Source organism: Metarhizium brunneum, chromosome 2 (assembly GCF_013426205.1).
Source record: "Metarhizium brunneum chromosome 2, complete sequence".
Taxonomy (NCBI): Eukaryota; Fungi; Ascomycota; class Sordariomycetes; order Hypocreales; family Clavicipitaceae; genus Metarhizium; species Metarhizium brunneum.
In genome coordinates, this window is record NC_089423.1 from 5575706 (window position 1) to 5587309 (window position 11604).

Consider the following 11604-nt stretch of genomic DNA (forward strand, 5'->3'; position numbering starts at 1 on the left):
AAGTTTGTTGCTTTGTACGAACGAGTGCGTATATGGCAATGCTTCTCAGTGTGTATATTGTGATTTGTGAAGGCGGAACTTGGGATCCCGCACAAACCAATTTCCAGATATCTTGCCAGTGTGCGGAAGGGCAGCGTTGAGCGTGTCTTGCTGCAACATGAAGGTTTGTACGATTCAGAGGCGAGTTAGTTGGCTCTTTCTCTTGATGATGCGTGGCTGGGATGCTGGGTAGTTTGTTTGCTACCCCGTCCTGTTGTGGTAGGATCCGGGGGCGGAAAAGGAAACAGTTTGACAAATCTTTAGAGCTTAGCTGTGGTTATACAAGGTTTTTCTTTTTTTGTTCACTTCTCTATATATACATGGACGCGTCGTACGGAATAAGATGCGGTAGGACAAAGACGGTAGAATGTCTTGCATGCGGCCCGGGGGACTTTTATCAAGGATGCCAAGCCAGAATGAGGTTGGAGGGAAACCGGGGACTCTAATTAGACTGTTTATTTGCTGAGCCGAGCGACGTCATATGCAACATTCAACGGTGGCACGTTGCTGCTCGCAGCAGGAAGGGATACGTAGTCCAAGGAGTTGACGTTGCTTGTCACGTGCAATGCTTATGCAAGCTGTTGCCATTACCACAGATTGAGTTTGTGCGTTTCATTGTGTTTCGACTCTGGTGGTCATCTTCATGTGGCGACGCCGACTTGATTGGTGCGTCGAGTTACTTGCGCCAGGCTGCGTTTCTGGAACCCAGGCCTGCCGCTCGTCCTGTGTAGATTGTGAATAACTCTGTTTTATGCGTGTTTCTCTGGCGCGCCGCAGTTGATGTGGTTTGCTGTGCGTCACGGACTCACGGTCCGGGTAACGTTGCAGCATTGCCGAGCATTATGAGAGAATAGGGTTCGAGATTACACGTTACAAAAGAGGAGCCTATTCGCCATGTGTCCTCCCTATGGTACCATGACAACAGGCTAAGAGGGCTTGTCTCTCATCCTCGCCGAGTCGAGCCACTTGCACGTCTCGGCTGCCAGGCAATGCACACCAGGCCTCTCGGCTAATACGCGCACTCCTCTCTTGCCGAGAGGGTAATTTATCTAACCAGATGGCAAGATAGATGAGGAAAAAAGAAACGACTCATGTGTGCATGGTCCCAGCCGGAATTTGCATCATGGCCGCTTCGGTGCTACGGGTGAGAAAGTCGGCAGTTGCGAGGCGCAGGGCGGAGAAGACGACATCTGGAGCTCGTCGACTTGAGATTCAGCCCGTCGGAACTAAGATTGCCTCTCCGCTGTGCGTGCTGCCAACGGCGTGCGTTTCTCATGCTGTGTTTGCCCGGATGGTTGGTTGGGAGCGTGTATTCGGGGGGAGATGGGGGGAGTGTGGCGGATGCGCTTCTTTCTGCACCGGCTTGTGTTACCGATGATGGATCGATGGATCGATTCGTGTCGATGTACATGCAAGGAGCCGCGTACTACGCCCTCGTTGCCGGCCATGTCCGCTGCGGGCTGAGGCATTGCAGCGCGTACGACCGGCTCTGCGTGTGCGGACGTATGGGTTACTACCGAGTACTCCGTATAGTTTTGATGTATCTATTAATATGTCTGGAGACACTGCTGGCGTCGTACACGGCCGCGGACTGGCTGCGCTTGGTGCCATGGACGCACATTTTGTTATTATACTGCACATGTCGACCAACTACATCTATCATCTTACACGTCGCCACACACGTCGCCTCCAACGCGCATGTCCCAGACGGCCACCCCCCTCTGGCCTATCTGGGCAAACGGCCAAAGTCAATTCTCGCGTCTAGTCGACATTGGGCCTCTTTTGCCGCGGTGCACCAGGCCCAACAAGGCAGGCCGCCTTCACCGACACATGGCTGGTCCTAGTTCATGACACACAGCGGGCGGTTCATGCGCCTGGGACAGAATAGGAAATGCCCGCATGGGATCAAGAAGCTTAGGGAGAAGAGGGGGAGGGGGCGTGGCTGCGTCTGCGTTTTCAATATGGTCATCGATGTGGTCATGTTCGGAGGGGGAAGCCAGTCAGGTTCAAATGGCGGTCACAAATTCACCATGGCTGAAAGGTTGTCGCCAGTCGGACCCGGGATAAGCGTCACGGCCAGATGAGGATGGCGTGGGGAGACATGAATCGCGTCGACATGCTGCCTCGGCGGCCCATATCATCGACATGTGTGGCTTGAACTCCGGCCTTGTTGTCTGGACATGTATCCTCGGGGGGATCCTAGGAGTCGTTTCCTTCTTACGCCCCCGGGGGTTTCTGCACACCTGTCAACGCACCAAGTGGAGTCTCAAACGGGTGACATGTGTCCCAAGTATATTGTGTAAATTCATGCCCTCATGTTGAGTGTACATGTGGTTCGAGTTGAATGACACAGTATGCAGTGATGCACGGTTGTTGCAGATATATGACTGTGGAACTGAACCGTTGTCCTAATCATGCGCGAATCTCTGGTGCCACCGAGCACACAATAAAAAAGGTTTACATAGAAATAAGCAAAAACAACATACAAACCGAGTGGAATAATGGAATCAATACACCGAGACTCGACTCGGCGCCGGCGGCAAAAATGCCATCCGGCGCCGGAACCTCGCCAAATGCGGCAATGGACCCCGGCGCTCCGGCCACAATTAACCTCCGATGCCCGACGACAGCTCGACAACAGCTCGCCTTGGTCCATGTCAGCCAACGCACCCTCGAAACCTGTCATCACTCAAGACGAACAATCTCCCCGAAGAACAGCACGGCTCTAGTAGCATGAAGAAGCGACCGTAGCCATCGTCGCTGTTCCCCCGACCACGATGAGCGCACCAAGCCCACCCCGGCGTACGTCGTCGGCTCCCAAGACTCGCGCATGCAGCAATTGCGCTCGACTAAAGATGAAGTGCGCCTGGCCGAGGGACGACTCTGGCCGTTTGTCGACGACATGTACAAGGTGAACATGTAGTCAACCCCCGTCGCCTGCGGAAATAGGGGCCGTCAAAACTCACAGTGGCTGCGTTGTCTAGATGCGCGCGGCTGAAGATGACGTGCGACGTTCCCGCGCCGTCACAACGGCGGAAACGAGGCAAATCGAGGTACGCGTACGCCCAAGTCCAATCACTCGGTATACAAAGTGTGGTACACTGACGAAACCAAAAACACAAACACAGTCGAGTCGCCCTGCTCGAGCAAAAGATAGACGGCATCATGTCCTTGCTCGCCGAGAACCAACATGGACAGCGGCAGCCAGGTCCATCACCAATGACTCCCGAAAGCCAACTCGCGCACAAAACCGGCCCTGCAATCCCCCAAGTCCTTCAAACCGAGCCGCCCCGTTCAACGGGGTCCGGCAACCAAGCTCTCTTCCGCCTCATCCCCGACTTCCAGGTAACCGACCGCGAAGCATCACGCTTCCTCTCCATATACGCCTCCGAATACGCGCCCAACTTTCCCTTCGTCATGGTCCCCTCCGCCGCCACCGCCCACGGCCTACACGACCGCAGCCCAGGCCTATTCTGGGCCATCATGACCGCCGTGGCGCCGCAGTCCTTGGCCGTCCAGCAGCGCGTCAAGACGTGGTTCCGGCAGTACGTGGCAGACCATGTCATTGTCCGGCAGGAAAAGACCCTGCAGCTACTGCAGGCCATTCTCGTGCATCTCGCGTGGTCAGTACCCCCGCCGCCTCAAGCATACATGTGCAGCTGTGACATCGGGGGCGGGAGGCCAACAGCTGAAATAGGGGCGACTTCCACTTCTACATCAACGCCGAAGCAACAAACCTCCTACACCTCGCCCTGGCGCTGGCCACGGACCTCCGGCTCGACAAGTCGCCCGAATCCAGCGCCGCCACGATACGCTCCCAGCTCGGCGAGGCCTGGACGGCCCTCCATCAGGGGGGCCCCAGCCGACTCGGCATCCCGCACACCCTCGACGACCAGAGAGCCGTCCTGGGCCTCTACCACCTGTCTTCACTGTAGGCAAAACAAAGCCGAAGCATGCTCGAAAGGAGAACCAAAGCTCACACACCCCGCCTCGCCAGAATCTCGGCACTGTTCAAGCGCGGCCCCCGATTCCCCTGGACGCCCTACCTCTCCCAATGCTGCGACGCGCTCACCAGCGCCCGCGAGCACCCATCAGACGCCCTCCTCGCCGCGCTCATCCGTATCCAGCACATCGCCGACGGAGCGTACAGCATCCTCCCCACGCCGGGCGGCACGGCGCGCACATACACCGCCCCCCTCGACATGGCCGTCGCCCACGCCCGGCGCCAACTCGACGCCTTTGCCGGCGCGCAGCCCGAGACCGTCCAACAAGACAGTAAGAAAGCCCTCCCCCCTGCCCCGAAATCCGCATCTCAAAGCCCCAGCGCGCCGCTCACGCCCCCTCCCTTCCCTGCAGGACTCTTCACCACCTGCCACCGCGTGCTCACAACGCGCCTCTACGAGCCGGCCCTGGCCACGGCGGCCCCCGCCCCGACCGACCCCGACGCCCTCCCCGGCGAGCCCTTCCTCCGCGCCGACTCGCTAGCCAAGTGTCTCGACTCGTCGCGCGACTCCCTCGCCGCGCTGCTCTCCGTGCCCCCCGAACACCTGTGCCGCCTGCCGCTGACGGCCTCCGCCGCCCTCGCCTTCACCGTCGCAACCACCTGCCGGCTGCTGCTGCTCGACGCCGCGCCCGACTGGCAGCCCGACGCGGCCCGGGCCACGCTCGACTTCGCAACCACCCTCGAGGGGCTGCAGGACAACTTTGCCCGCGCGGACGAGTGGGCGGCGGAGAATGCCCGCAGGAGGAGGCTCGGGGGGGACGGCGGCGGCGGCGGCGGCGGCGAAAACACCAGGCCGGACCAGTATACGAGCAAGCTGGGGTGGATCCGGCAGTGGTACATGGCAAAGACGGGGCAGGCGGAGCAGCGGCCGGCCGGGGCGCGGGCCCAAGAGGGCACTTTGATGCCGGCGGCACATGCTGAGCCGTGGCCCCATGATGTGACGCTCGACTTTGACTTTTGGCCGGATTTGATATCCATGTCTGACATGGCCGTGCAGACATTCTCGGGAAACACATGCACCGATGGTTGAGTCAAACTAGTTTCGGAATATATCTATATTTGAATAGCAATAATATCTCTCCAACGATTGTATCCATTACGCCTCGTGGTATCATGACAAAAAATGCTTATGATCATGCCTGTAATCCTGAAAAATCTTGCCTCTGGCCTAATCTAACCAAGCCCAAACAGTTGCAAATGCCGCATCACAGTGTAGCCTTTCCCCCTTAGTTTATGGCTGAGGCTGCTGTCCTGGACCCCATAAACTATGCGATACGGCTGCCTGTGCCCGTGTCGGTGCGGCTAGCCCACTGCCAGTGCCGTCATACGGATTGTAACGCCCTTGCATTACACCAGTCTGCTGCCGAGTGTCGTGGTGTTGGAATTCGCGAGACTGGTTCGCCCCAAATGCCTGGTACGGCGACGCATCTCGTTGCAGTTGCGGAGGTGCTGTGGAATAGTCACGAGCCTCCGGATTGGGCTGAGCGTTATCCATCAAGCCAGCCCTTTCTTCAACTCTAGAAGAGTAATATGGGTTTGCCTGCTGAGAGGGCTGCCCGTATGCTTGCGTGACTGAGCCATATTCGTCGTGCTGACCTGGATGGCCGGCTCCAGATCGCCCGGGTTCGTGGGAGCCACCGCCTTCTTTATTGTCAGGGAGGTTATCCATGTCAAGGCCGTCGCCCCGATTCCGGCGGTAACTGATATCCTCCTTGCGGCGCTTGACTCCACAGCAGAGCCATCTCATGCCTCGGCCGAATGCTTTGATGAAATCCCATAGATTCAGTGCATCATACAACGCCATGAGTCCCATGGAACCACCCGAGGGCGCCTGGCGCTCGTTTTCGACGGCGGGAGAGGCCTTGTCTGCGATGGGGTTGGGATAATATGTTCGGGGTGCGCCGACAATATACGGCGCATACGGAAAGGCCCAAAGGTGGAGTATCGCAAACATGGCCATCTCGACGCAAAGGAGTAAAGCCGGGATGCCGACTTTTAGATCGGGATATGCGATAACCTCATTAGGATGAACAATCCTGAGAGTCGATGTGCCAACCGAGATGGCTGATGCCTGCCAGAAAGACAAGAAAACGACCAATTTGATGGCAACAATTTTGACAAAAAGCTTGTGCTCGGCTAACGGCTCTTTGAGTTGGACGTAGAATTGGATAAGGCAGTACATTGCGATTGTAACAGCTATTGCGTTAATCACAATGATCTGTAAAAAAAGAAGATATTAGCTCCCCATAGCAAGAATAAATCAAGCCATGTTACATACCCAAATGTGACCAAATACTGGGCTGTTGGAACTTTCGCAGTATCTTTTGAAGTACTGTGACACAACTGCAGATATGGTCATGGCGACACGAATGAAGCAGTAGTGATATACACCAATCCAGATGATATTAAACCACGTCAAGCCACTCTTCGGTAATCTCCAAATACCTCGCTCGCCGCCACAGCATTTGGCAAACCAATTGACTGGCATAACCCATGGCTTAATTGGGTATAACTCGCGAAAGAAGGATTTTTGACTTCGTATATCCGGTGCCACGTAGTGACACAGCAGCGCGAAGAAGGACGCAATAGCAAAGGCTTCGTAACAATCCGCGATGACCTGAAAGTAGATGGCATGCCAGTACCACTCAAGTTGCAAATATGACGAGATGGCGTACACGGGAACCATGAAAAGAATACGAATGATGCTAAAAGGCTCATGGTTAAAGTTGAAGTCGGCAGAAAATGGCTCTTCAATCACTTACTATCGCTGCTCACGAGGCTGGGTGTAGTGCAGAGCGTGCATCCAAATAAGGTACAAACTGAGCGCTGTGGCAATGAGGGTACTCGATGCGGAGATGACTCGAGCGAGGTCATGGAAGTTGAGGCGACCGGCAATGAGGCGCTCTGAGCCAGGCGATACTGTGTCGAGTAGCGTTAGTATTAGATGCCGTAGCTACATGCATGGACAAGACGTCGCCTCAAAAGTCATGGCATCAGGCAGCATGGCCGCCTCAGAAATGAACGACAGCTATATCGCAAACCCAAGAGAGAAAAAACATACTTTTCATATCCTCCAGCGTAGTGTTGCAAGTCAGATTCATGGTTGTGGCTGCAGCTCACGGCTGTGCGTTGTCTTGGCACCGTCTTGGTCTTGGCCCTCCAGGGGCAACGAGTATCCAACCTCGGCCGATTGTAGAGATGTAAGCTGATAAGAAAAGGCGAGTCAACCTTTAGATCTAAATGTTGAGCTATGGTTGTATGTTCTCGGCATTGAAGGCTGCCCGAGGATATCTTGCGCCCACGAGGTCGGGGATCTTTCCTGGGGTTGTCGCAAAGGAACGAGCGGAGCTGCTGACGACCGAAGGATCCTCGAAATGGCTCGTAGAGGCGGATGGGTCCGCCTGAGTATGCAGTATGTTTTTATGCTGGTTGTAGCAGGCTCTATTCGATGCTCCCGTGTTCGAACTCTCGACTGGGCTCGCTGGCTTCGAAGGACTGGATATGAATGTACCCTGCGGGAATGGCGCAGAAATGTCTTGGTCGCACGCTATACAGTTTAGGATCGGGTCAAATACACATTAAAAACGATGTGAAAGGGCAAAGTCAGGCTACAAAGGAAAACAATCGCAAGGCGAGCAAACTCTCGGTCGAGGAGTTATGAATGCAGTAAGTCATGCACACAGTGAATGGTGAATGAAAGAAGGTGATCGCAATCCCAGGGGGATAAAACGGACCAAGGCGCTTGGAAGGGCGGGAAGGCGCGACAGAGTGACGGAATGCTAGTGGGGAGAGTCAAGTGCCATTGGTGGCCTGGGGGTGGTCGGTGCGAGGATGTCACCTGTTCCTGGCCTATTCCCTTCTTGTCTGCGTCCCTGTCAGATTGGAAGGGTCGGCGGCTGGTCGTTCCTGCTGGTTGTTGCCTTTTTGTTCAAAGGCGCTCCGCTTGGCCTCCTTATATCTTCTTTATTTCCATGCAGCACCACCGGCGACCAAATTCTCTTTCTTCGTTGGGAGTTTGAAATGACGTTCAGCGCGTGCTTCTCTGGCGCCCAACACCATTGCTTGCGGAACAAATTCTGCCTCGCCACCCCTGAAAAGCCACGACATTAATTACAAGACCAACCCGACTTGCATGTGCTTAGGCTAGAATGCGACCCATGTCGCCTGGTTCAATTCGATGTGGAGTGAAAATGGATGGCGGGATGTGCTACCAACGGAATGGATCTGGTGGGAAACTTCAACGTCTCAGGTCTCACTTGCAACGATCTACTCCGTACGGCCAGCATAGCCTCCTCCGCTGGGACCCTACCAACTGCCACGCCACTTGGTGGACACTCGATTCTCTTGCCAGCAATCGCCTACTTGACCCCTTTCTAGCGTGTTTCAGCAAGGCATCATCTTTAGCACGACAAAGAATAGTGATTTCAACGGGGCTACATCACGGGGCCTCTGAGGCCCTGACTGCCTCTCCCAGGGGGCATCGCAGATTTATCGAATACGTACGGTTGTCCCGCGACCCTTTTGGTCCGAATTTTGTGTTGCGACACACCAAGCACACAATGCTGTTTGTTGGTCATTCAACACGGTAGTGTTAGCTGTACGGAGTACGTGGCCGTGCCCGGGATGATGCAGATGCTCATGTCGCACGGAAGTAGGGGCTTTGGCCAGACTGGCCAGCTCAGGCTCACTGAGCCACGCTTTTTGTGTTTGCATCGTCGGAATACGGATCCGAAAGCTGGAGAGAAATACGCACAGCAAATTACCTAGCGGGAACAGATCGGGGTGTGCTCTGTAAGAGACCGAGAAACCCGGTGACACGGTTGCTTCTGCGTGCGGCTCGGGACCGAGCGACAGTGGGGGTCGTGACTCGTTTCTGTAAGTTGCTGATGGCGTCACGATCTGACTTAAAGGTGAACTTCTCAACCGGCAGAGCGATTCGTTTTGGGACACGACCTGAAGAAATTTCTCTCTTTCTTTCCTTTGTGCACCGTCAGCTGGCTATGCCAACTCCAGGAACCCTTAGACGGGGGATCGCACTTCGGGGTCTCCAGATGTCATTGTTTTTTGTTCACTAATGTGACCTGTCAACAGGCTTTTTTGGTTACCTATTGTCCAGCCTTGCCCAAAGAGAAAATGCAACAGACCATGCTGGAGGCCGTCAGCCGCCGCACTGTCATGGTTCTCTCCAGTGGCTTCCATGGCCGGAATCCGGATACTTTTCATGTGCCTGCTACGGTGCTACCTTTAAGGCGATCAATCAAACCTAACACGCCGTCTTCCGTGTCTTCCTCTTCCGGATTACAGTTTTCCTATGCGACGAATCTTGGCTCTTCTTCTTTGAAGGAAAACCCCTTTGGTTGATCCCCACGCCAGAATCAAGAAGAGTGCGCGGCCACTGCCTGCCGGCGGAGATCGTTCCCGGAATAGCCTCTCCTGGTACTTCACTATTGAGAAATCATCCTACCGGACTGTAGGACTTAGGGCAATGATTGTGTCAAAGTGAGTTGAATCTGTGTACAACGAACAAAACGAAAAGAGACCGCCGTGGGAATGGCCATAGAGAGCTCTCCTCGTGTGGTGTCCAGCTAGAAATAGATGCGAGAGCGATTTATCTTCCACGAATGCCATGACATATTCACGAATGAATACAGGAACTGGTCCGCGTAACACTCGCAGTTTAGCAAAGGCTTATAGTAGTCATCTTCAGATGGAGCTCCGATATCAGGCTCGCGGCGCAACAAGTTGTGCACACACGAACGCTGAGGATATCCGACGCCAAAGACAATGACTTTGCAACCATCAGTAGCGAAGTGTAGTCTGCGGGCCATGTCGAGTGCGGCGAAGAAGTACTCATTGCCATCTACAAGATACCAGAGAAGAAGAATTAGCTTTGGTGCTCAATGGGCAACGTGAGAGTATCTTACGGGGGAGGACAAAATCTGAACTCAAACGAGAGATGCTGAATCGTCAGCTTCTGCAGGTATTCGATGTTGGCTCCAGCTCAGCGGCCAGGCCACCTGGACAAGATGGGTTTCTCTTCTGGACTTGGCTGTGAATTGGCCGGTATTTCGAAAGTGGCCTGGCTTCAAGGCTTTCATCATGCTCACCATTTTTGAAGATGATAGGCTATACCCTCGATTTGTGAGGTTTCTCGTTGTCGTGGGTTCTGAAGAGGAAATGGTGGTTGTTTTCCGATGTAGCCACACACTGCACATATTGTGTTTTCCCGGAGGCCCCCTCTCTAGAAACAACTTAGTTAAGACCCGCCAACATCATGCTCCGATGGGATCAATACCTTAGATCAGATAAAATGGCGTCATAGTAGTATATTTATTAGTGATTGATAACATCACTCTGCATACCACATCCCTCTAAGAATACTTTCTGCCCCATGGGCGAACTAGCGACAACTTCACATTCTTCAGGCATAAGACTTGAATGGGTGACGTCAGGATAGTCTGCCATATCACGAGTAAAACTGTAGTGGTCACTCCAATGTTGAACTGGAGGGTCGAACAACTTACTTGCCTAGCTTAGGATTACAGGCGAGTTAAGACGCCGACCTGTGCATGTCATCAGGGGCTTCATTAAGTTAGGAACTTGAACATTTCAAACCAGATTCACCAAACTGAAGATCTGTGTCTAAGATGTACATATATTGTGATATACGAGTGTACACAAACTCTTGCATCCATAGGGTGTTTCTTGTAACAGGCGATACAACTGCCGCCTCCAATATATGTGGTAACAAGCGTGATATAGTTTTCACGCTCGCCAGACTCCTTTTCTACAACCAAGCTATGAGGATACAAATATGACTCAAGTGCAACGTCCTTTGCAATCAATCCATAGAGGAGATCCAAGTTACAAACTAGTGTGATAGTCCGTAAACACATGTGCAATCATCTACAGACCGTACAGAACAAATTCTTATATACGGGAAATACCTGGTAGCAATGGACGTGATTGCCAATTTCCATCACGAAGAGCATATGAGTCCCCCCAGATTATTAATCGCCCCAACTCCATGCCAATGCTGTTCTAAATGGCCCAAAACAATCCGACAGTCCTATCAATGCATCGCTTACATCCAGCCTTCTGGCATTTCGTTTAACCAACTCGCTATTTTCCCATACAAACACTAGAAATACATGTATGACTTCACATCGAATTATACAGTGGTAGGTGCAATGCAGCATACCATCAACGACACCCAGAACAACGCCTTGGGCCACCATGAGATAATGAGCCCCTGTTGGCAGCATATATAGTCTTCTGAGACATCTTCCACAGGGTATTGTGCAAAAGTTGACAATAAAATAGAGCCAGTTGAAGTTGAATGCAGTTGTTTTGTAATGGTACCAATCGTAAATAAAGAGAAACAAAAATGCGAGATGATGTCGACCAAATAAACGCCCAAAATTATGGCATATTGGCTCAAGACTTTGCCGCCCCTCCCGTCGCCCCTGCCTTGCTTTCTTGGCACCCGTTGCTTCGCGTACACGTTGAATACATGTTGCAAAATAGTTTTCCGCTCATTCATTTTGCGATCTGATCTTGTC

General features: G+C 53.4%; 2 protein-coding genes across 2 annotated transcripts; one reads left to right on the top strand and one right to left on the bottom strand.

The window, feature by feature from the left end:
• Positions 1-3039: 3039 nt before the first annotated feature.
• himD_2 (Transcription factor himD) lies at positions 3040-5072 on the top strand (the record flags this gene model as incomplete). The annotated part of the gene is made up of 4 exons (XM_014689272.2): positions 3040-3092; positions 3168-3662; positions 3737-3970; positions 4037-5072. 4 exons carry the CDS (start codon positions 3040-3042, stop codon positions 5070-5072), a joined length of 1818 nt encoding a protein of 605 aa, XP_014544758.2.
• Positions 5073-5273: 201 nt separating this feature from the next.
• Positions 5274-7143, bottom strand: tmem184A (Transmembrane protein 184; the record flags this gene model as incomplete). The annotated part of the gene is made up of 4 exons (XM_066130411.1): positions 5274-6260; positions 6321-6790; positions 6863-6961; positions 7104-7143. The coding sequence occupies 4 exons, from the start codon at positions 7141-7143 to the stop codon at positions 5274-5276; spliced, it is 1596 nt and encodes a 531-aa protein (XP_065986364.1).
• Between the last annotated feature and the right edge of the window lie 4461 nt (positions 7144-11604).